The sequence below is a fragment of the Geotrypetes seraphini genome, chromosome 7 (genome assembly GCF_902459505.1).
Source record: "Geotrypetes seraphini chromosome 7, aGeoSer1.1, whole genome shotgun sequence".
Classification (NCBI taxonomy): Eukaryota; Metazoa; Chordata; class Amphibia; order Gymnophiona; family Dermophiidae; genus Geotrypetes; species Geotrypetes seraphini.
This window is the reverse complement of record NC_047090.1, coordinates 76,428,224-76,453,731: the sequence shown is the minus strand read 5'-3', so window position 1 is coordinate 76,453,731 and position 25,508 is coordinate 76,428,224. Positions and strand designations below refer to the sequence as shown.

General features: G+C 45.0%; 1 protein-coding gene across 7 annotated transcripts in view; it reads left to right on the top strand.

The window, feature by feature from the left end:
* Window positions 1-25,508, top strand: part of DPH6 (diphthamine biosynthesis 6) — a 370,732-nt gene that overhangs the window by 120,668 nt on the left and 224,556 nt on the right. For 3 of the 7 annotated variants that reach the window (XM_033952065.1, XM_033952071.1, XM_033952072.1), the window contains exons 1-2: window positions 3,318-4,728; window positions 20,496-20,590. In XM_033952065.1, the coding sequence (XP_033807956.1) occupies window positions 4,607-4,728; window positions 20,496-20,590 (217 nt within the window). In that variant the 5' untranslated portion in view covers window positions 3,318-4,606. Of the gene's footprint in view, window positions 1-3,317; window positions 4,729-6,364; window positions 6,532-7,433; window positions 7,571-12,003; window positions 12,066-20,495; window positions 20,591-25,508 lie in introns of those variants that run through there. The other 4 variants (XM_033952066.1, XM_033952067.1, XM_033952069.1 and 1 more) reach the window with 4 other exon arrangements.

The following is a 25,508-nucleotide window of genomic DNA, read 5'->3' as shown; positions in this document are numbered from 1 at the left end:
AATGTTATACATAACAACCAGCTGATAAAACCTGCGCTGCCTTCACTGGAGGATGAACAGCAAATGAAGCACAAAATATAGTTTCAACTGGTACTAAACTCACTCACCACCAGAAAAACACATATTACAAGCATAAAACAGTTAGAAATACAGTGGTATTCAAACTATTAAACATAAATGCAAAATGTATGTCACACTGCTAAGCATTCCTAACTTTGAGGTGAATTTGTACATTTATGACAATGGCATTGCAAAACCAAAAGTAAAATTTTCTCTTTCAAACAGTATTGCTTTTAGGAAGATATAAGCAGACTTTTATTATAATTGACCCTGAAAATTGACGCATTTCAGCCCCTGCGTCAAAGATGGCAAATTTGAAGGAATGTTATGTAGAATTGCTGCAAATTTGAGAGGGTGTCAGGTCAAAAGCACGCCGGGACAAAGGCGCACCCAGACAATTGAGTGCAGCGTGGAGGCGTGCGCCGCTCAAAATTACTGTTTTTAGGGCTCCGACGGGGGGGGGGGCATGGAGGGGGAACCCCCCACTTTACTTAATAGACATTGCGCCGCATTGTGGGGGCATTGTGGGGGGTTGTAACCCCCCACATTTTACTGAAAACTTAACTTTTTCCCTGTTTTTAGGGAAAAAGTTAAGTTTACAGTAAAATGTGGAGGGTTACAACCCCCCAAACCCCCCATAACGCCGGCGCGATGTCTATTAAGTAAAGTGGGGGGGGGGGTTCCCCAACAAAACCCCCCATCGGAGCCCCTAAAAACTGTAATTTTCTTCGGCGTGCGCCTCTGTCTTGCGCTCAGTTGTTGGCGCGCGCCTTTGTCTTTCGCGCCATTGTCTATGAACCATTTGAGAGTGTGGAGGTGCATAATAAAAAAAAACCGTCTAAGTCCCCTTTTGGCCTAAGTTAGTAGACGTTGACGTTGGCAGCAGGGAAAATGTCCATGCTAAAAAAAAAAGTCCAAATTGAGGTTTTTTTGAGAATGGCCTACCTGCAAGTTCAGCAATCTACTGGCCCAAAGCTATGTCCATAGGAGGGGTCTTAGGCAACTGGTCCAATTCCGGTTGGCCCAGGCGCCTAAGGACCCTCCTATGGGTGGGGCCTTAGGCACCTGTGCCAATCAGGCCCTAGGCCCGCCATTCCGAGGATGGCAGACCCAGCCGGCCAACATTGAAGGAGCTGAAGGAACCACTGATGTTTTGAGTGGCCCTGAAACCCCCAATCTTACAGCATTTCAGGAGGATTCACAGGATAATATTTCTAAAAGAGCTACATTAGTGGTGACTTTCTTATCTGAGCTAGATAAAAGTTTGGTGATAAAAGCATATTTTCGTAATAAAGATCTTAGTTTCTGTGGTCAAAAAATTCAACTCTTTTTTGATGTGGCTCATTCTACCCAGCTAAGACCTTTTTAGCCCTGAAACCTCAGCTAAATTTAAAAGATAGAACTTTCTATTTGAAATTTCCTTGTGTTTAGATACTTTTGAAGGCAAGAGCTATATATTTTTTTAACCTGATCAACTAGAGAGACTTCTTGGTAAAAATTAGAATATTTAAGATTTACTTGATTTGATTACAATATTGCCTTAGTAGTTTTCTTTAGCATGAGATGGGAGGGTAATATTAGAGGTCTGAAAATATATAAACACTAATATCAGGATTATATTATCCTATATATTTCCTTTTATTTTTACTTTGTTAGAGTTCTCGCCATACCTCTCATGATGTGGACTTTTTTTTATAATATGAATATGAAAATATCTTTTGACTTTTTGTATTTGTGTTTCCTGATTTACCTAATCATATGTGTAAAAATATTGTTTTAAATAAAATAATAATTAAAAAAAAAAGGTTCAAAGAAGAGCGACCAAGATGATAAAGTGAATGCAACTACTCTCAAATAAGGAAAGACTAAAGAGGTTAGGGATCTTCAGCTTGGCAAAGAGATGGCTGAGGGGAGATATGATTGAAGTCTTCAAAATTCTGAGTGGTGTAGAATGGGTACAGGTGGATCAATTTTTTACTGCATCAAGATTTATAAAGACTAGGGGCTCCTTTTACAAAGGTGAGTTAGGGCCTTAACACGCAGAATAGCACATGCTAAAATGTGCGCACTAGCCGCTACCGCCTCCTCTTGAGCAGGTGGTAGTTTATCGGGTAGCACATGCTAATCCGGTGCGTGCGCTAAAAACACTAGCACACCTTTGTAAAAGGAGCCCTAAGGGACACGCGATAAGGTTACAGAGTAATACTTTTAAAACCAATAGGAGGAGATATTTTTTCACTCAGAGAATAGTTAAACTCTGAAACGCGTTACCAGAGGATGTGGTAAGAGTGGTTAATGTAGCTGGTTTTAAAATAGGTTAGAACAAATTCCTGGAAGAAAAGTCTACTGTTGAGACAGACATGGGAGAAGCCACTGCTTGCCCTGGATCAGTGGGCTGGAATGCTGCTACTATTTGGGTTTTTGCCAGGTACTTGTGACTTGGATTGGCCTCCATGAAGACAGGATACTGGGCTAGAATGGACCATTGGTCTGACCCAGTAAGACTATTCTTATGCTCTTATATTCTTAGGGGTATTTTCTTTTAATGGTGAAAACAAGCTGGCTCCCTTTGAACAAGGACTGGGAGATTCCAGTCTAAGCAGCCTCCTCCCTCAGGATGGTAATACCACCACTTGAATTCCTCAAGTACCATCCTCTAGTCCCGACAAGTAATTAAAAGGAAATACCAAAAGAAAAACCAGTGAGCTGTTTTCCTCTTTTTCAGCATCTATAGGTATTCAGTAATTTTCTTTAAATATCCTGCCTTGTCAAAGCCTTGCCTGCCACCTGGCTAATACCTGAGTGTACAAGTGCTGCAGCTCTTTCACCTGGGTTTCCTTCTCCTGGTGAGCCTACTCCAGTTCCTCTTGGAACTGTGCCACCAGTTGAGTTGGCAAGTGCTATGCTTTCTTAAGCTGATTTCTTGCTGACCCTCACCCCTTCCATATAAGCTTTTACTTGGGTCAATTCTACCCTTGACCTTTTTTAGGGTCATTTGTTGTCTTTCACAGTTAGGTTTAACTGAGGATCTCATCTTGGTTAATTTTAGAATCCTCTGCCTAGTTATCACCTGGGCCCCTTCTAATTCTCACTCTGAGCTTTCACTTGGGACACTCCCTTTATTTCCAAGGCCAACTCTGCCTTGCTCGTCCAGGGTTTTATGAGCTTCTATTAGGCTTGCTACTCTCTAAGACATGCTCAAAGTCCTCAGCTATATTAGCTAAATCTAAGGATTTGCTCCACCTGAATATCTTGAAACCATGATTTCAGCTACTGCCCTTTCTTTTCCAAAGAACACCTGCAACTGATACCTTGGTTTCCATCATAGCTCTTAGCCTCTGTTCTTTTTCTAAATGCACTTTTAAGGTTTATAGTGGGCTATGATTGACTTCCTTATACTTCTGGGCTTTCCTACATTTGGACTCTAGTTTCTAATGGAGCTTTTCAATCCTTCCTGCCAGCTTTCTCCCTGGCGAAGGACTCCTTCAAGTCACCCTGCTTTAATTTGAGATCCTTGCCAGTCTACTCTACATAACTTGCTGCCTCAACTAAAGCTTCCATCCTTGTTTTATCTTTTGCTAAAGCTTGCAGCCATTTATATTTTACTGTCCTCTCTATGGCACCACATTTTTTTATTTTTTAGGGATGCTATCTCGGTTTCTATTAGGGCTAATTACCACATCAGCTCTGCCTGTATGCTAATCCATCCTCCCAAACCTAGACCATTCCCTAGGGGTTCCTCCATTACCTTTCTTGTGACCTGACCACTGTGTCCTTCTGGCCTTTGGCACCCCCCAATTCACTGGTTTGTTGGTCACTACAGAGCTAACAGGACCCAAATTCTTCTTCTTCAGGGTAAAGAAAATCCTCCCTTTTCAGATCCCTATAACCATATGCATACCCTGTTTCTACTCCCTCTTCTGTTCCCCAAGAGGATGTAAGTTGTCTGTCTTCCCACATTACCAGTCACAATCATTAGACAATTAAACCTGCTTTCAGTTCTTGGCCTCCTTCCCCAACCTTGTCACCACCCCTCCCCGAGACCTTTCTGCTTCCCAGGACCTCCAGTGCACTTCCAGCAGCTTGTGTTCCCTGGCCTTCCATACTGCCAACATTCCTGTGTCCTAGACTCTTGGTCTCCCAAGGATTTCTGACAAATCTTATCTCTGCTCCAGCAGTGGGCATTTTTAATCTGCCATTTCCTATGACTTCTCCTTTCCTACCCTCTTCAATCCTTATTCTCTGGGGATATATATTTTACCCATCTTCCCGAACACTATGTTTCACATAGTAGGATTTGAAACTTGATCCCAGGCTTTTCTCACTTTAATTTATGGAGGAAAAAAAACCCAAAAGGGGTCCACTAGTGTGTCTCCTACTATACATCCAGTTCAAGTCCTTTCCTACCTCTGGAGCTGCTTGAATCAGATGCAAGACAGCAGCTTTGGACTCTGGTAGTATCACACATGTGTGACAAACACCTGGTCACCAATGCATTCATCTGCAATCACTTCCTGTACTCCTTCACCAGATCTGGTGCTTCTGGATGGACAGTTGCAAAACAAACAAACCACCACCAAGTATGGCTCACAGGAAGCAGCAGCCTCCAGTATTCTTTGTCTGGAATCATATACTGTACCTATATCCTGAGGGACTCTTATCATCTAGGTGAGTCTGTGGGATTGGGGTGGATCTGAGTAATTTGGGGTTTGCTAGCCTGAGGGTATGGCTGGGGATTGTTTGATCTGAGAAAGAGTGTGTGTGTATGGTGGGTCTAAAACCTACGCTATGCTTTCGTAAAAGAGGGGGTAAATTTGAGAGATATGATGGGTGTAATTCAAATAATGCCTTATGAGCTAGCATCAAAATCTTGAACAACTTTCAACTACATACATGTGTTAGATCAGATAACTGAGCTCAACCAGATAGGCATGTGCAAGTTAGAGAATTACAGAGCAATTCTATTTTAGTGAAGAAATACAAAGCTAATGTTTCCACTGGGGGGAAAGACAGCCTGTGTAGAGGGATCCTGGTGTGTAAGGTAAGAAACAATATCAAATAATCTTTTACCAGGATTGAGTTATTAATACATCTTAAGAAATAAGCTTTATTGTTGTTGTTGCTTTAAGTTGGGAATTATAAAATTTGATACAGGTCTTGAAAGGCTACAGTAATATGGGGGTGAAATTTTGTGCCCTCTGCGTTCTGCCCTACTAGTTTGTTATTTTAATAGTCAGAAACCTTTATGAAATCAGGGTTCACATCATATTGAAGGAGCTTTAGGCTTAGATAGAATTGCTAGGGAGGAAAGTGAGAGGCTTCAGCCTCAGTGAAAAGCCTGTCATATTTTTGGATATGGGGACTGGTCATCCCACCCTCCTATTTTCTGCTGTGTATGTGTGTCTCACCAACAGGCGTTCACGCTATAGCTTCTAGGCAGTTAGATTTTCAGGATATCCACAATGAATATGCATGATATAAATTTGCTTGTACTACCTCCATTGTATTCAAGTCTATATCATGCATATTCTTTGTGGTTATCCTAAAATACTGACTTGCTAAGTATGTCCCCAGGACTGGGATGAGAACTACAAACAGCAAAATGTGTTAAGAAAAATGTGTGTGTGTGTTTGGGGGGGGAAGGACAACAAAATTCCTGACCCTATGATAAAATACAACCAACTTTGTAAGGATAATGGGACTTGTATACTGCTTTTTCTGTGAGGTTTACAGTACACAATCAAAGCAGTTTACATATTTTAGACAGGTACTTATTTTATACCTGGGGCAATGAAGTGTTAAATGACTTGCCCAGAGTCATAAGGAGCTGCAGTGGAAATTAACCTCACAACTTCAGGGTACTGAGTTAGCTGCTTTAATCACTAAACCACTCCAGTACCACATATCCTGTTTCTCCCAGAATTATTTGAATGTTTTCATCTGATTTCTCTTTTGGATACTCTTTAATTCTACCTATCTACTTTCAGTGTCTTCCATGCGCTAAACAGCTGCATGCTAGCTCTCATTTGCAAGGAAATGCTGCTTGCATTCATTACTTCCGTCTTCTTGACAGTATCAACGTGGTGCAGCAGAAATCTCTTCCGTTGCCAAGGATACCAGAGCGGTCCTGTTTTGCCTTCACTTACCCCTTTTTGCACAGCCTAGTGTAATTTTTATTTTATTTTTAATAAGGTCGTTGTATCTCATTAAGTTATCGTAGAATATTTTCATTTTTGAGTTGCTATATTGTATTACGTACAGTACAATGTTTCCTAGTATTCAGGCATGCTGGTGGCTGCCTCTCTGGGGTTTTGCTGGGGTCTTGCCTGTGAAAACTCTGGGAGGAGACAGCGGAGAGATACCTTATGGCTTGTGAGCTCGTAGATGGGTAGTCGTTTGTATATTGTACAGTCCGGAAGTAGATCAGCTAAGCTTGTTTTTGCTTATTATGAGGGTGGTGGCTTTGATCAGGTAATATTAGTCTTGTGTTTGATCTTTTTTTGTACAATGGACCGGATGGATTTATACCTATTCACTTTTGTTGTCTGCGGTCCCGTTCCCAGCACTTCAGCCGTGAATACGGAACAGAAATATTTGTCATGCAATTCAGCCTTTTCTTTATCAGCTTCAGGTTGAGCAGACTAGATGGACCATTCGGGTCTTTATCTGCCGTCATCTACTATAACATGTTTAGTATCGCTGTGTGCGGGTGCTTTTTTTGTAGGTGCATTGCATAACCTGCTTCTATATAGAATGGGTTAAATGCAGCTTTAACCAATAGTCCTAAGAAATCATGACAATGCCCAATTATATTACCAGGACCCCATTTATCTATCGGCAAACAGGGGCTTTGTTGCCCATGGATAAAATTTAGTCGTGCAGGTTGTTTAAATATGAGTTTGCGTGTTTTTCTCCTTAGATGATGGCTTATCTGCTGTTTAATTCAATGCAGTCCCCCCCCTCCCCGCTTAAAAAAAAATCAAATATAAAAAAACCTGGTAGTTACTCAAGATATTCGGCATAATTTCTCTGCCTGTAAATATCCAGAGGCAGGCTGTGTGCATCTGCCTCCCCTACTCGATATTGCCGGGTGTTGGCCGCAGGTTTGAGGGGTCAATGCAGAAACCGTGCGTTAGAGCTGCATATTGATGGCTGAGCCCATCTAACTCGACTGTAATGCAAAAGTTTTGCTCATTGATCCAATAAGTTAATCATACGCACATGCACACAAACTTCTGCACTGAAGGTAGTAATTACTGCGCGCATGTCTGAACAAAACGAAAGCGTTGGGACACATCTGCGCATGTGCGAGTAGCCAGATTTGAAATCCCACTACTGCTCTTGCTGACCTTGAACAAGCCACTTAATTCACCCCCCTGTTGTAACAAGATACAAACTCAGATTGTGACCCATTGAAGGACAGAGAAATACATACTGTTTCTGAATGGGCATTGCTTTGATAGTGCCTGTGAACCTGGTAGCTATGTAAGAAATTATAAAATAAAATTAGGTAAATATTAACATCACAAAAATTTTTGTCACTTAAAATTTTTGCTATCCTGATATATATGCAACTTGCCAGTATATCTTTGGATACAGTTCTTTTTTTTTGCCTGGAACTGTGTGCAGAACTATGCCCTTTTGTTCTGTCTTAAAAAGTTATGGTTGCTGTTATGTTCACAGCAAAAAGAAAACTGGCATTAATTTTTCACAGATACTACTACAGAAGAATGATTTAACTGATTTACGCTTTCTCAGACATGGTGAACAAGTTCTTGCTTTGCGGTTCCATTAAAGGAGAGAGTGTGGCGCAGTGGTTAAAGCTATAGCCTTAGCACCCTGAGGTTGTAGGTTCAAACCCACGCTGCTCCTTGTGACCCTGGGCAAGTCACTTAATCCCCCCCCCCCATTGCCCCAGGTATGTTAGATAGATTGTGAGCTCGCCGGGACAGAGAGGGTGAGTACTTGAATAAATGCATGTAAACCATTCTGAGCTCCCCTGGAAGAACGGTATAGAAAATTGAATGAATGAATGAATAAATAAATAAATAAATAATCTTCTGTGTACTTTTCTGCATGGGGCTGATTACTTAAAATTCCTATTACAGTAGAATCTCAGTTAACCAATATTCAATTAACTGGCATTCTTCTGACCCAACAACCCCCCCTCCCTCCCTCCTGCCCCAGGGGCATCAGCAGCAGCCACAAATCTCCCTTCCTCCAGCTCCCGAAGCATTGTTACAGCCACAAATCTTCCTCCATTCCTGAAGCAGCAGGCGGCTGATCCTGACAAACCCTCCCTCACTCCCCCAAAGCTGTAGCGTCAGCTGGAGAGCAGAGGAAGCTCCAGTAAACAGGCTTTTTCTGGCCAGCCCCAACAGGGCCTTTCCTCTGCCGCATCACTTCTTTTTGTTGTTTTGCTGCTTCATTTCCTTTTGTGGAACCTTTTGGTGCTATTTGGATTTTGTTGTTTTGTCTTTGGCCATGAATAAGGCAGATATGTAGTCTGCAAAATAAGCATTCAGATATCTGATGTTAGATGGTTCAGAGGACTGCAAGTCATGTTTGTGGCATTATGTTTATGTTGTTGGATACAGACTAGTATTGGTGGCATGGCAGTTGACACATTCATTAGTAGCAATATGCAGAGATGCAGACGGTGCTGTGTGTAAGCTGTCAAGTCAGAGCCAGGTACAGGTAATAGGAGGTAAATGATTTGTCTAGTGGAAGACATACCAACCTTCAAGAATCACTTAAAGTCTGTGTGCAGATAGCTTTTTTATGTTTGTTTTTTTTAGTTGGGGGAAAGAGGAAGAAAGGAATTGATGTGGCTTGATGTGTGTTTTTCTTAACAGTGGCATGCATGATACACCCCTGAAAAGCCCTGAGCTCTTTGAGTCACAGTCATTGTAACCAAATATGTGTGTCAGTCCAGTCCTACGCTCAGCTGTATACATGGATGGGGTGGGCAATTTTTGTTGTGCAGGGAGTTATGAAACTGAAAGATGGAGGGAAGGGGGATAGAGAGCAGGAACAAGACAGCAACTCCAAGTGGGGTGTGTACAGCAGAGGGAATGGAGGACAAGAGATGCTACAGAACAGTGTGATTTAGGCCCCTTTTATGAAGCTGTGTTAGGGTTTTTTATTGCAGGCTGCTGCGGTAAAAGCTCCAATGCTCATAGAATTCATAAGAGCATCAGAGCTTTTACTGCAGAGACTTGCAATAAAAAAAATTCTAAAACAGCTTCATAAAAGGGAGCTTTAATGATGGGCAAGGGTGTTGAAGAGGGATGGAGCTGGCATTTCAGTGGGAGTGTTGAAGTGCAAGGAAGAAAGATGCCTTGGAGAAGAAAGTGAATTCAGGGATTTATTTGAGTAAGGAGTTGGGAACTGAGGGATTGACTGGAGAGAGAAAGAGAGAGAGGGTTGGGGGATCCAGGGTACAGCACTTACACATTTGTATATTTTGCACAGTACAGTACATCTAAAGTGTTGCCTTGAGAAACTGCATGCAGAGTCTGGTTTCTCAGGGTTTCCATTTCAATTTTATCTGTATGTTTTGCTAATTTGTGATTACATACTATACATTTTGAGCATTGCTGGCTCTGTATTTGTATTTTATTTTGGACTTGAGGGATTCCGTTAGTGTATTTTCATGTAAGGATCTCTAACAATCTAACATTTATTCTTTTGAACCCAATTAAATTTGGAAATAATTAGACAAAAAGAGTTGTATGTCTGGGGACTAAATAACTCTTTGAGCTCAAGTTCCATAAGATTGTTTGAGACTTTAAATGCAGATTATCGTATAAGGTGTGAAAATAGAAATGAAGGAAATGGTGCAAAATCTACACACACCCCTTCCGGTATACTGCAGAGTTAACATTACTCAAACGATAAGTTACTTTCCACAGAAAGACGATTGAGATGAGATAAATCCACATCCTCATTAAATCTTTACAAAGAAAAAGCAAATCACTATAAACAGGCTATAACTTTGGCAAAAAAGAAATATTACTCAAAACTCCATCATCTCCAAAACTAAAAATACTTCAACTTTCTATTCAAACATTTAAATCACTCACATCAAATAAAAAAACCAAATATGGACAACACAGATCATCAGTCCAAGATCTTGCCTTTTACTTCACAGACAAAACGGCTACATAGTCATCTTATAAACTCGTCAACACAGACCACCTCAAATCCATTATCAGCATCTTCAGCAAACTCCCAACATTCTCTATTCCGACTATGGCAGAAATCAAACAATTGATTCAAAGCTTGAATATAACAGGCTATATCAAAGAATCAATCAGTAAGACAATTTCAGATTATCCAAAATATGGCCATTAAACTCTTATTTTTAAAGCAAAAACCTTCAGCCATGCGACTCCTCTTTTGATAAAAGCTTTTTCACTGGCTAACACTTTCTCACAGAATTACCTATAAAATTTTACTTCTCACATTTAAAATAAAAAATTTCCATACTGCAGGGTATATAGATTAATTATTCCATGTAGTTCCTCAAGAATACTATGATCAAATAATCAGCATCTCTCAACTATTCCCTCACAACGTCATTTATGTTACGACCTCCCACACAAAACGATTGGCCCCTCCCATGTCCAAATGGTCTTGTTGTGGGTGTTTGGGACTTGGATGAAATTTTGGTCGAAAATGCAGTATAAACATAGATGTACTGGCGGTCTGGATGAACAATAGCCTGTATGTTGTGAGCCTGCCGGTGCCGGGTTTTGCAACTGGCTCCCGACCAGGGCTCAGCAAACACCGAGCTCGACGTGCCTTCAAAGGAAGTTGAAGGTCCTGCTGGTTCTTAAGAGTAAAATAAAGTAAAAGGTCAGGAACACTAAAGTTTTTCAATAAAACTTTGAGTCCAACTTTATTTTCCCAAGTAGCCCCTGCTACAGTTTAGTCTTTGAATTCAAACAAACAGAAAATCCGGGCTTACCAAAAACATAGCCCACACCTTTCTTGCAGGTAAGCGCCCCAGTGGCTGAGTTGTAGCTTTGCCCTAACAGTCCCACAGTTCAAAAGGGCAAAATAAGGCTACAAAAACTACCCAGCCTTTATACTGGTTATTCGCCGTGTTTTAAACACTCTCAGAACGTGCTGCCTAGGCCTGGTTTTTAGCAGGCCTACCCCAGCCAACTTAACAGGTAGTTGGTGGGGGAGGGGAGTAGCTGAATCCACTTTATTTAAAGATTGCCAAATAATTGGCCCCACAATCCCACCCTGAGGATCTTATGTGGATTCTCCCCACGCCACTACCCCTTTCACACAGTCATTGTCAAAGTCCTCTCAAAATAGAAAAAGGCAAAAGTCAAAAATGTTCAAAATAAACACTTTCTTCTCTGTCTCAGGCAATAAGGCACACCTGCAGCCGTGAGCCTAGCACTGCTCACGCTGTCTGCACTTGCCTTGTGCTTCCAGGCAGCCCCAGAAGAAAATAAAAACAGAAATTCAAAAGCAAACAAACAGCAAGGAAATCCAACTTAGCTTTGATCCATGTGTATTTCCTCTGGTCCCAGGGAGGTATCCATAAGCTCTATGGTGTCCTGGCTGGTTGGTCTCAGGGACAGTGGTTACATCTGCTATCTCAATGTCCTGACTCTGATGACTCAGGAGCCCAGTCCCTCGAGCCTCCTTCCTGGGCTGACCCAGGGCAGACTGACTTGTTCTTCCTAAGCACAGCCTCTAAAGCCCTGAGCTGGACACACCCTATCCTGCAAGGGGAAGGGACAACCTGTTGCTTCTGCTGATCTTTCTGATTAGCCTTAATTGGGCCCAGCAGTTGTGCCTTAGCTGAGCTGTGAGCCTGCCTCTTAGGCTGTTCTTTTTTGTAAGGCACCTCCTGTTGCTTCAGGCTGTTCTCCCTCTCATCTTCCCCTCCCCAGGGTTCTGTAACCTGGTGGTTTGATAGGAACTCAGACCCTATCTGTTTGTCTGATCTTAGCCTATCACCCTGGTTAGCCCTTTTCAGGGTAAGGCTTGTATTTGGGGGAGATAGACCTGGCACAACCCTAGTCTTGAGGCTGGGGTTGTGACAATGTCCAGATAGATGTTTTTTGAAAAAAAAAATTCTAGACATATTTTTTTGAAAATGGGCATTTTCCCACTACCGACTTTGGGCATGTAGCGTCATCCAAATCGGACTTAAATGCATGTTTTGATTATGCCTCTCTATTTGATCAAGCTACAAGTTGGAATTTGCCTTGCTTGTGATGGATTGGTTCGTGGACTCTCCTGCGGGGCGCCAGACAAAGCGGTCAGAGTGCAAGCCACTGTTCAAAGATTGCTGGATATTCAGACCATAGTGCCTGTGCCACCTGATCTCTCGGGCTCAGGCAGATACTCCATATGCTTTATTGTGCAAAGAAAGGCTCTGACAATTGGAGGCCTATTCAGGATCTTACGCAAGTGAATGAGAATCTCAGTATTCTGTGATCGTATGGAGACCCTATGGTCTGTCATAGCAGCTGTTACCAGCTCACTGCAAATTTCTGCTCTTCCATGTTTTGGAAAATCATTACCAATTCTTGGCTCTGCTGTTAGGCCTCGCAATGGCTCCTCAGACCGTCACCAAGGTACTGGTGGTTGTGGTAGCTCATTTGAGGAAAATAAGTGTGCAGGTGCACCTGTACTTGGACGACTAGCTGATCAGAGCCCCCTTATTTGCCAAGAGTCAGCGCACTGTGGATCATACTATTTGGGGTTTTGCCAGGTACTTGTGACCTGGATTAGCCTCTGTGAAGACGGGATACTGGGCTAGATGGATCATTGGTCTGATCCATTAAGGCCATTCTTATGTTCTTAGGTGATCCAGATACTAGAGGACCTTGGGTGGATTGCGAATTACAGAAATAGTAATTTGTTAACCATGCAATCACTGAAGTACGTGGGTGTTCTGTTCGACATGGCAGCGGACTGCGTCTATCTTCTAGAAGTACGTAGACAGAAGCTGTGTGCTCAGATTTCTTCACTTCTGGACAAGGCAGCTCCCTCATTCTGGGACTATCTTCAGGTCCTGGGGTCCATGGCGCCACACTAGATGTAGTGCCATGGGCAAGGGCACACATGCATCTTTTCCAGGATGCATTGCTCTCCCACTGGGCTGCGCACAAGGATGTGTTACAGACCTCTCTTCCTTGAACTCTGGAGGCCAGAGCCAGCATGAATTGGTGGCTCCTTCTGTAGTCTCTTTCCATAGGCATGCTGCTGTGGATTGTTTCCTGGGTTGTTATGATGACGGATGCTAGCCTTAGAGGCTGGTGGAGCCCATTGCAATCATCGTCCCATTCAGGGATGTTGGACCCCTTCTCAGAAGAAATGTTCGACCAAACGGCTGGAGCTGAGGGCCATTCGTTTGACTGTGGTGTGATTGCAGAAGACTCTGGAGTGCCAAGTGATTAGGGTCTTCTCCAACAATGCAAAGAGCGGTAGCTTATGTCAAGTTACCAAGGAGGTACAAAGAATGTATCTCTGGCTCTAGAAGCCCGCCTGTTCTTCCACTGAGCGGAACGTCGCCTCCAGGTGCTCTCAGCAGCTCATATGGCAGGAGTCGACAATGTTCAAGTAGACTTTCTCAGCAGACAGACTCTGGACCCAGGTAAGTGGTTGCTGTCCTTAGCGGTGTTCTAAGCCATTGTAGGGTGCTGGGATCAGCTTCGCTTCAACCTTATGGCCACAGCTCAAAACAGGAAGGCAGATCACTTCTTCAGTCGAAGAGCTGAGCCCGGAAGGGAGGGTCTTGACGCTCTAGTTCAGCCATGGCCACAGGGAGTTCTTCTGTATATTTTTCCTCCCTGGCCCATGATTGGCCGAGTCGTTTGGAGGATTGCGGCCCATCACGGCCAAAATCATTCTGATGGCTCCGAACTAGCCTCATAAGCCGTGATATGCAGATATGATGCGTCTACGCTGGGGTCGTGGCCTGAGGTTCTGCGCACATCTGGACATTCCTTAGCGTCGTCGGCAGATGAATCCAGAGACTAGTGGGCTAGCACACACCTACCAGCAGGTGGAGATAGAGAACTGATTCACAGGTGTATATCTTGGATGAAGTCCCTCTTGCCAGTCAGTATGCTCTATCTCTAGCAGGTTGGATGGTTGCTGTTCCTGGATCTCTGAGGGCTCCTGTGTGGAAGGCTGTTTCTCCTGCTGCTTAGGCTCCAGTTAAGTTTAGGGGTGTCGGCAGATTACCGTTCCGAATTTGGGGGCAACACCTGGGCCCTCCCAGGTCTTCCCTACCCTCACCATCCATGGAGAAAGTTTCCTGGTCTGGAGGGCTTCTTTCCCATAGGAAAAAAACCCCCTGCTGTTTGGCTTGGACCAGGTTTGCCAGCACAGTGTTGTGGCTTTAGTGCTGGAGTGGGCCTTTTAGGACAGGAGCACGTGAGTACCGCTGTGTATTATTTGCATGGGGGGGGGGGGGGAAATGGCAGTAGAGGCAGTGAAACACTGCTTGCAGTGCGGGAAATGCTGCTCTATTTTGGGGATTTGTTTGGCCGGCTGCGCGGGAGACATGGGTGCAGTGGCTATTTCGGCACCGGAGGGTGCGCCTCCTCCCCACGCCAAAGACGCGCTTAGAGAGAAGAAGGCAGGATTGGCTTTGGCCGCAGCTTTGGAGGTGCATCCATGCACCTCAGCTGCGGTGGCAGGAGAAGTGCTGGCGCAAGGAGCGGCAGCCCCAAAAGGGCTTGTGGCCTTAGGTAGCCTCTCGCCAGAGTTGGTGCTTCTGATGCATAAAGTTTTTTCGCAGCAGAGGGCGAGCCTGGATGAAGGGGGGGGGGGATCTCCGAGGGAAGCCTAGCCCAGGGGCAGTGTTACAGCCACAGTTTGGACATAAAGGGGCCAAGAGGCTGAGGACTTTTCTTACCTGGACATCCCTCTGCCTCTGTTCGGTTCCAGGGAAGAGGCCAGGGTGCAGGATGTGGATGTAGAGGAGGCTTGAGGGGATGATCCCTTGGCGTTGCGCCTGTTCCATAGGGAGGAACTGGCGGCCTTTATTTCAAAAGCTATGGACTGTCTGCACATAAGACCTTTCCTGTGCATGAGGCCATGCAGGAGTTGATTTCTGAGCAATGGACTACACCTGAGTCAGGCCTCAAGGTGGCAAGGGCTATGCGTTTGTTGTATCCTGTGGCTCTCGAGGAGCAGGATAGATTTCAACTTCCAAAGGTGGACGCCTTAGTGACGGCAGTCATTAGGAAAACTACTCTACCGATTGAGGGAGGTATAACTCTGAGGGACCCTCAGGATAGGAAGATTGAGTCTTGTTTAAGGTCTTCATTTGATGTGGCAGCCCTGACTCTGCAGGCAGCTGTGTGGAGTTCTTATGCGGCATGGGCCTGTCTTCATTGGATCCAGCTGTTTACTGATGGGGTGGTGGAGTCCGGTGGGGCTCTGTCCCCAAACTTTCCCAATGTGGAGTCAGGGTTGGCATATCTGGCTGATGCCTTATATGATATGATTAGGACTTCCGCTAAGCAGATGGCTCTAGCAGTAGTATCTAGGTGGCACCTATGGCTGCGGCTTTGGGCAGCGGACGCCACCTCCAAATTACGCCTGGTACGATTTCCCTTTAGGGGCAGATTACTGTTTGGAGAGGACCTGGAGAAATTGGTGAAGGATTTTGGAGACTAAGTCTCAGAGGTTGACGTAAGATAGGGCCAGAGGTGCACCTCAATCTCCCTCATCTAGGCCGCGTTTTTGGGATACCAGACGGTATAGCCCGGGGAAATCAGGATATAGGGCCTCCTATTTGGCAGCATGTAGCGCCAGGTCCAGGGTTATGCAGTGGTGACTTTCTCGCCCTGCCAAACCCTCGGCCTTGAAGGTTGATCCTCCTCAGTCTTCACGACCTACAAAATGATGAGGTTTTGGCTCCTTCCGCCAAGTGAATGGGGGGGGGGGGGGGCAGCTGTCCTCATTGCTGGCAGAATGGACCAAGATTACGTAGAGCCTGGAGGTCTTCTGTGTAGGGCATGACGGTTACGGTTGAGAATGCTTTTTTCCAGGCGCAGATTCTTTCTGGGCATTTCTGTGGGTGGGGGCCAGAAAGAAGATTGTGAGAAGTTCACTCCGGGGCCAGCGAGCCTTAGGGCCAGGAGTTCTGGTTCCTTTCAGTCAGAAGGCCCCAGGGCTCTATTCCGGGGTTTTGAGATCCCACCAGTGGGTCATTTGGTTCCCCAGGAGATGGGGACTCAAGGTGGCATGTCCTTTCATTCCCATGCAGTGAGTTCCCTGGCTCCCCAGCAGGCACGGGGAGCAGGCTCGGGAAGTAGGGTAGGCCCTTGGTCCTCCAAGGGCCCCAAAGCGCCTGTTGAAGGAGTTACCTCTCCGGCCAGTGAAGGGACACGTGTTGCTTCATTCGGCTCGCTTCTCTGGTGCAGCGGGGTAGATATTTCAGGGTTGTCCACAGCCCTCAGGTTAGACTCCTTGGGGGAGGTGGTCACCAGTCACTGTTTCGGTTGCCATCCTGTCATCCATTTGTGTCCCACAGGAGTAGGTTCAGGGGGATGCTCCTTTCCGCTGTGGTCTTATGGCCTGGTTATTTAACAGTCGAGGCTGCAGCGTAGGGGGTATTCCGAGCAGGTTATCTCTACTCTGCTGCAGGCAAACAAGAGATCTACTTCTACGAGTTATGCTAGGATCTGGCGAGTGTTTGAAGCTTGGTGCATTCAATTAGAGTTTCTTCCTTTTCAGGCTTCCCTGTCTCAGATTCTTTCCTTCCTGCAAGAAGGGGTTGCTAAAGGATTGGCCTACAATTCCATTCAGGGAGCGGCTATTGCCTGTTACAGAGGGAAGGTGTCTGGTTTGCTCATAGGGTCTCACCCTGATGTAGTACGGTTCCTTAAGGGGGTTAACTGCATTAGGCCACCTTTGCAGAGGCCATGTCTGGATTGGAGTCTGAAGGTGGTCCTTAGAGGTTTACAAGGGGTGCCTTTCGAGCCTTTGGATAACGCGACACTCAAGGATGTTACCTTAAAGGTGATTTTTCTGGTGGCCCTGGCTTCGGCCAGGCGGGTATCTGAGTTGCAGGCATTGTCCTGCAGGGATCCATTCTTACGTTTTTCGGAGGCCAGAGTTTCGATTCGAACTGTTCCTTCCTTTCTTCCAAAAGTGGTGTCTCCTTTTCATGTCAATCAGGTCCTCTTTCTACCGTCCTTTAGGAAAGAGGATTGGGGTCGAGGTTTCCTGCCTTGCATTTGCTCGATGTAAGGAGAATGCTCTTGCACTATCTTCAAGTTACTAATGATTTTCTGCGTTTGGATCACCTCTTTGTGCTCTTTTCGGGTCCTAGAAAAGGTTTGGCAGCTTCCAAGGCTTGGTGGCTTGTTGGGTCCGAGAGGCTATTTCTTCCACTTATTTGTTGGCGGGTAAGCGGGTGCCAGAGGTTCTACATGCTCATTTGATGAAAGCAATGGCTACGTCTTGGGCAGAGTCCAGGGGGTTTTCCCTGGAAGAGATTTGTAGGGCAGCCACTTGGTCATCTTCCAACACGTTTTCTAGGCATTACCGCTTGGATGTGGCAGAGCACACGGAGGCGTCCTTAGATGCTTCGGTGCTCGCGGAAGCGGCATGTTTGCCTCACCCGAGTTGAGGTTGCTTTGCTACATCCCACTAGTTTCTGGATTCATCTGCTGACAACGTTAAGGAAGGAAAAATTATGTCCTACCTTTTAATTTTTTTTCCTTTAGATGCAGCAGATGAATCCAGAGCCCTACCCGATCGGTATTATTCCTGAATTTTTCTCTCGCAAGTGCTGTCTCATGGTTGGGGTCAGGATTTATTTTGCTTATGGGAAAGAAGCTTGCTAGATTGCAACTGCATTGTCCGGATGCTTGGACATTAAGCGATACTGACTGGCAAGAGGGACTCCATCCAAGATACACACCTGCGAATCAGTTCTCTATCTCCACCTGCTGGTAGATGTGTGCTATCCCACTAGTCTCTTGATTCATCTGCTGTGTCTAAAGGAAAGAAAATTAACAGGTAAGAGATAATTTTTCCTTCTTATACAAGGTTCGGTCCAAGTGGAGGATCCCAAATTGGATCGTTCTTCCTCACTTGTGTCTCAACTGAACATCGCCAGATTTCTGAAAGGTGCTCGTTGCATTAGACCTCTGATCAATCCACCATTCCCTTCTTGGGAACTGAACTTGGTTCTGTATTGCCTTACCAATGCTCCTTTTGAGCCTCTGAGAGACGGTTCCCTCTTGGACTTGACGCTCCAGATAGTTTTTCTGGTCGCCATTACTTCTGTGAGACGTGTGCCAGAGCTCCAGGCTCTTTCTTGTCAAAAGCCCTTCCTATGGATATCAGATACTGAGATTTCCTTGCACACGGTCACCTTCTTTCTCCCGAAGGTGGTTTCGGCTTTCCATGTTAATCAGGAGGTGCATCAGGATCACATCTTGAGGAAATTGGACGTGCGTAGGGTTCTTCTACATTATCTGGTGTTTACTAATGAGTTTCTTCTCTGACCATCTGTTTGTGCTGACTCATTCTTCTAAGCGGAGCACTCACGTTTCCAAGACCACTATTTCCTGATGGATCTGAAAGGCCATTTTGTCAGCCTACATTCTTTCTGAGAAACAGTCTCCCATCTCTGTAAAGGCACATTCTACCAGAAGTTTGGCTTCTTTGTGGGCCGAAGCTAGAGCGTTCTCTCCAGAGGAGATTTGCAGGACAGCGACGTGATCCACTTGGCACGCGTTTGCTAAATTTTTCCGAGTGGATGTGGTGGCAAGACAGGACTCTGCCTTCAGGTCCTCGGTCTTGGGGGCTGGCACAGTCACCCTGCCCTAGCTCTTTGGGACTGCTTTTGTACGTCCCACTTGTCTAGAATGTCTCACCTGTTGCACTGGAAAATGAGATTATGTCCTTACCTTGATCTTTTCTAGTAGATAGGCGAGACATTTTAGACTCCCGCCCTGCCTTTCCTGTGCCTGCCTACTGTCTCATTCTGTTTATGCTTCTCTAAGTTACTCTTGTATGCTAGTCAGCCCTGAATTCTATATATATGTTTCTGTGCATGCAGGGTTCTTTCCTGAGTTCTTTTGATGCCTTTGTTGTCTGTTTCAATTTGAGATTACATGTTGGACAGTTCTAACAGTTGTTTTAGGAAATTTCCCCTTTGCTGTGTCTACTTCACATTGACTGTGGGAGCTCTCAGTGCTTGGGTACTAACTGTAGGTGGTAATATAGCTCCTAGTAAAGTAAAGGAGAGTCACAAAAAAAATCCCCGAGTGGTTTCCTTCAGTACACTTCCCCCTCCCCATTCGCGGTTTCTGCACTTGCGATTTCACATAATCGTGATTTTTTTCTGGGGAGGGGGAAAATTTTTAAAAAAACATATTTTTTACCTCCCTGCCGCCTTCCCGGCCTTACCTGGTGGTCTAGAGGGCTTTCAGGGCAGGAGCAATCTTCCTACACTCCTGCCCCGTGCAGATCGCCATGAGGAAATGGCTGTAGGGAGTTCCCATCGTAGTCTCTAGACCACCAGGTAAGGCCGGGAATGCAGCAGGGAGGTGGGGGTGGTTCAGAGCCGAATAATCGCGTTTTTTTGCCATTCGCGGTCCGGCTCTGCCCGTATCCCCCGCGAATAACGAGGGAGAAGTGTATATGGCATGCAGCCATTGGGATACAACTCACTTGTCTAGAATGTCTCACCTATTACTGGAAAAGATATTATCGAGGTAAGTACATAATCTCTTTATAACTTAGCTTCATGTAAATTAAAGTCCATCAGCTGCCATTCAGTAGCTGAAGAAACCCAACAGGGAATCCTTGTTTTGCTTCTACTGTGTCAGGGGAAAGATTTGTTTCTTGGCATAAGGGCAAAATGGCGATGGGAAAGAGAAAACGCCAACCTTTCAAAATCTCCCATAAACCATTTCATCTAATGATGACAAGTCAAATGAAGGCTCCAAATGACATCATCATCAGAATGTTGACCACTCGATCTGTAAATTCAAACCATTAGGTTCCACTGTTGAATACTTAAGTATTGGAAGCTATTTTGTGCGTGTGTTTTTGTGTAATTAAGGGCTCCTTTTACGAAAGTGCGTTAGGGCCTTAACACACGGAATAGCGAATACTTAATTATTGGAAGCTATTTTGTGCGTGTGTTTTTGTGTAATTAAGGGCTCCTTTTATGAAAGTGCGTTAGGGCCTTAACACACGGAATAGCTCATGCTAAATTACCATGCGCGCTAACTGCTGCCTCCTTTTGAGCAGGCGGTAGATTTTTGGCTAGTGCGCGCTAATCTGTGTGTGCGCTAAAACGCTTAGTGCACCTTCGTAAAAGGAGCCCTAAGTTTCTGACTCTAGTGTATTGTAGTCTTTGGACTTATAAATATACATAGTATTTTGGCTGCTACTGCTTTTTGCTTTTTCATCCCTTCTAGTGGTGGTAAGGACAGCTGTTACAATATGATGCAGTGTGTTGCGATTGGACACCAGATTGTGGCTCTCGCCAATCTGAGACCTGCTGAATCCAGAGGTAGGACATATTGTTGATAGACTGCATATTTAATAACAGAAAAGGCATCATCAAGCGGGGGTGCTCAAGGTTCATGGATTTGATATACCGCCTTTCTGTGGATACAATCAGAGTGGTTTACATATATATGCAGATACTTTTTTGTCCCGAGTGGGCTCACAATCTAAGTTATGTACCTGGGGCAATGAAGGGTTAAGTTACTTGCCCAGGGTCACAAGGACCTGCAGTTAGAATCGAACCCAGTTCCCCAGGTTCTCAGCTCACTGCAGTAACCATCTGGTTGTGGTGGGAATCAATTGACTTAAATGAATCACCTCAATTCTGGTTCAGTTTCTATTCTAAAGTGTTTTGAATCTTGTAGTTCAAATTTTTAAACTTTTATTAGAGTGCCTGAGTAACTGCTGGGTAGGGCAACCATGAATAAATAATTTGGCTACAAGTTATCATGATTATATGGTTAGTTAGACTCCTAGTATAACACACATGTTATGTGTTTCCTTATCCTGCTGGACCAACCAGTCTAGAACAGGTTATGTCCCTTCCCAACCAGCAGATAGAGATAGATACCAAACTATTCCAATGACATCAACATTATATGGGCTAGTACAGGATGGAATGTCTCAGTATTTTCTATCTCCAGCAATTATCTGTACATTAGGTTGGTATGTTAGGCTGGTACAGTAGGATACAATAGGTAGGCCGATATGCCTCACGTTTGAATCCTTGGCACCTTAGCTCCTTTGTTTGATCCACAGATCTTACCCAAGTTGAGTTGGGAGGTTCACCTCCTTTCCTTCAGCCTGGCCCATGGGTTTGGGCTTAATAAGATGAACTGGCAGAGAGGGGTTATAAGCTTGCCTCTCCCTCACTGGTTCTACCATAGCAGAGCCTGTTTCTTAAAAAAAAAAAATTTTTTAACTAATTGACCTTATTTCCTTTGCTTTTTAGCCTTTAGGCTGGAGGAATTAAGTTTGTTAAAAAAGAGAGAGAAAGAGGAAGGCTGCTTAGCAGTACAGAGCCTGCTCAGAGGCCAGAGGCCCTTCCCAGCAAGAGGAAGGAAGAACTAGTCTATGATGAGTTTGGGCTTAGATTTAGTAGGGAGTAGCAGTGGGCAAACATGGATCAAATGCTGAGTGGGTGGAAATGTCGGACATGTGGCAGATAGTGTCGCAGCAGCCTGGCTGGCTCATGCCCTATGGGTAATGGTGAGACTTGTGATTTGGTCCTAGAGCCTTACTGGACAATCCAGAAGAGACCAATTTGGGATGCCTCTGACAGCATTCCCTTGATGGTGGCTACAGGAATAGGGGCCATTTTGGCACTAACTTGCCAAAGAGTGAGCAGTGCAAGTGCTGGCTAGAGAATGATATGGGTGCTGTTTCCCATGTCAAACCTGCAGGAACGGAAAAATCGGCTGTTTGTTGAGGGTGCGGGAATAAGGCTTTTCACTGCTGCTTGGAGCAGTAAATGACCTTGTTCCCTCAGTAAAGGATCTGCCGTGAGTCACCTCCCTTCCGACCCCTCACGCGAGTCCAACAGCCCCCTCCCTCGCACCCTCCCTCCCTTGCTCCCGATCGCCTCCCGCCAAGGGCCTACCAGCCTCTTAGAAGCTTCGTTGACAAAGAGGCAACATTGCAGGCCTACTCTGGGACCTTCTTCTGTCCGAGTCCCTCCTTCCGATGTAACTTCTGGTTTCGCTGGTAGGCCCTTGGCGAGAGCCGCAAAGGGACCGATCCAGAGGAGTCGCAGGTTTTGTTTTTTGTTTTTTACCTTTTTTGATCCATGATTGGGAGCGAGGGAGGAGGGCTGTTGGACCTGTGATAGGGAGGGAGGGGGGCTGCTGGACTTGCATGGGGGGGGCTGCTGCTGCATCCATGAAGGGAGAGGGGGGTTGCTTGGGCTGGACTGCTTGGAGCTGAAGGGAAGGGAGACAGATGCTGGATTTGGTTTGGAGATTGGGGGGAAGCAAAAGAGGTGCTGGGCCCATGTGGTAGGTGAACTGGAGGAGGAGAGAAGGGAGATGTTTCACACCCACACCTGGGCGCTGAAGGGAGGTGTTAGAGGTATTGGACTCATGAGAAGGGGGCTAGAGGGAAGGGAGAGTGGTGCTGGACCTGCAGGGAGGAAGAGAAAGAAGGGAAGGGAAAGAGAAAAGTTGAACAAAGAGGATGAAGGAAGAGTGAGTGAAATATTGAATATAGCGGAGGGAGGGAGGAAAGAGTGTGAGAGAGACATTGGTGTAAAAGAGTAAGAGAGGGGAGAAACTGGACATAGGAAGATATACAAAATGAGGGGAGATTTTGGGCATGGATGGGAGCATAGGAACAGGGATAAAAAGGGGAATGCTGCATGGGGATGGTATATGGACACAGAGGGGTAATGCTAAACATGGGAGGTTATATGGATACAGAAGGAAGATGGTTAGACATGGGGGTAGAATAAGAACGCAGTTGGACAGGGGGGCATAGGGATATAGAGGAGTGATACTGTACACAGGGGGAGGGAATCAAAGAATGATGAGATGAAGGCAAAGAGATGGGCACATGGGAAATACTAGAAAGGGACTTATAGGAGACATAGAGAAGGGAGATGCTGAACATGGGAAGCAATACATACACAAAGATGGAAGATGGATGGTGAACATGGAGAAAGAATTAATGTCAAATGGTCAAGAGACTCTGGCAAGTGAGTTAACCCTTTCAGGACCAAGGGACATATTTGTCCCATAACTTTAAAATCCTATAAATTTTGATTGGGATAGTCTACAGTTCTAAATTTGATATGTACGGATTCCATATGATACTGCCTTTATGTAAACAAACTGGTTCCGACATTCATTCATTAGCGTCGTTGCCAGATTGACGAGAAGATTCACTTGCCACACTGTCCATAAGCCAGAAGTGTGATTTTTTAAAATAAAAATAATGATATTTCACAAAAAAAATCAATTTTTTGGCATCTGCAAGCCCTTTTTACCATAAAAATGTCGTCAAAACCACAAAAATTGGCCTACGATCCTTATGGTCCTGAAAGGGTTAAGAGGATAAAAGAAAACAGATCAGCGCCTGAGACTAACATGATTTGAAGACTAAAATGGCGAAACTAACAAAAAGAAGAAAAAAAAATATTTTCTATTTTATGATTAGAATATATCAGATTTGAAATATGTATCCTGCTAGATCTGGTGTTAGGCATAACTGGGGACGGCAAAGCTCAGGCCGTGCTTATTTAGCTTCCAGCTAGCTCTCTGACTAGGGGGCAGTTGCCCTAGTTGCACTCCCCTAACACTATTCATATCACATGTGACTGTGGTATTCTGTTAGCATGATTTTTCTGTGTAGCATTCTATAGTAATTTGGCTTATTCAGTTTTCTCAATAGTGGAGGGGATATTTGGGGAGGGGAGATAGGGGTTTTGTTGATCCTTGCTCTGTATTATTTGTGTTTATAAAATGGCAATTGTACAGAATATTGTTTCTTTTTATACTTTAATAAAATAAGTTCAATATAAAATCATAACTATTCAAGGCTTGTGCGGATGGCATCAGACAGTTTGCGGGGCGGGGTCAGGGACTGAGCTCGCGGGGATGGGGATAAATTTTTCCCCCGCATCATTCTCTAGTGATGGAAATTGGTTACAGGGGACTTCTCTACCATGCACCCAGAGCATAGTATGGGGAGGTCCTTTGAGGCCTTAAGGCCAGACTGTGTCTGTCAAGTGATGGACCAGGAGGGTTGGCTCTGCCCAGGAAGGAGCAATTACCTCCTTGGGGCTGAAGGGACCTGTCCATTAGTAACCCTCAAAGACCCTGATGCTCCCACATAGAAGTCAAGTTCTAGTGCAGTGTGTCTGGGAGTCCTGTATGCTAGGGTTATCTCCGCAAAACCATGAGTTGTTACAGAAGGATGTCATCTGTATCTTCTAACTTTGCCTCCTTCTTCAGTGAGCTGACCCCCGTCTTCCCATTTTTCTCCTTTTCCGAGTTGGGAAGGTGTTTTTCTGATCTGCTGATCTGGTGTGGTTTATGTTATTTTCGGGGGTTTTAATCCATATCTAGTGACTTTTGGTGCCCAAGAGTTCCCACTCAGCTTGAATAACTCTGCCTGGGAGAAGACACAGACGCTCATTGCAGCAGTCTGCAGCTAGCAGGGCAACCATTTGGTTCCTGTTTAGCCAGCCTGCATTAATATTTGTGGAGCTTGGGGTCTTTTCCACTTGATGCTAGCTCATTGCCTAATTTATGAGGTGTTTGAGCGCAGGATATTTGGCCTCATGGTTGTCTGGGGGCTTTGCAGGTACATGGTGCTTTATTTTTCCTCCCCCTGTTGCGGCATTTTCCTTTGGGGATCTGAAGTCTTAGTCTGGCTTTGACTAGACTGGCAGCCCGAGATTGAAGAGTTTGGACTGTTGGAATCCTGTTCTGAGGCAAAAAGTCTTCTCTATTTTTCCAGCTGTAGGGGGGAAAATTAAGGGGGGGGGTTCTAAAATTTTGGAGTTTTGGCAGTTTCTGAGGCCAGGGCTAGGGTCCCCCTCCTCCAGAAATGCCTTTCCACAATTTTTTGATTGTTGGTAGAATTTTCCCAGGCCAATTTTTGTAGTGAAATTGCTATTGTGGTGGCCATCTCGGATTTTTATTTTTAAGCCTCTCTCTGCCTCAAAAACCCTCCATTTTGCTCAAAATTGATGGAAACGGACTCCTCAGACCGTTTTACCTCTATCATGCCATGTTTTTGCTGGATTGTCGGTTGAGGAGTGTCCGTGTTCTGTGTTCCACTAGGCAAGCGAAGGGGGCAGGAGTCGTATGCTTAGCCCCACCTACCACCACCACCACCACTATACCACTAGGGCAGGGGATCTGCAGGGAGCTTGTTTTGTAGGGAAGAAGTCCCCTACAGAGCCCCCAAACAGTGAAATGACA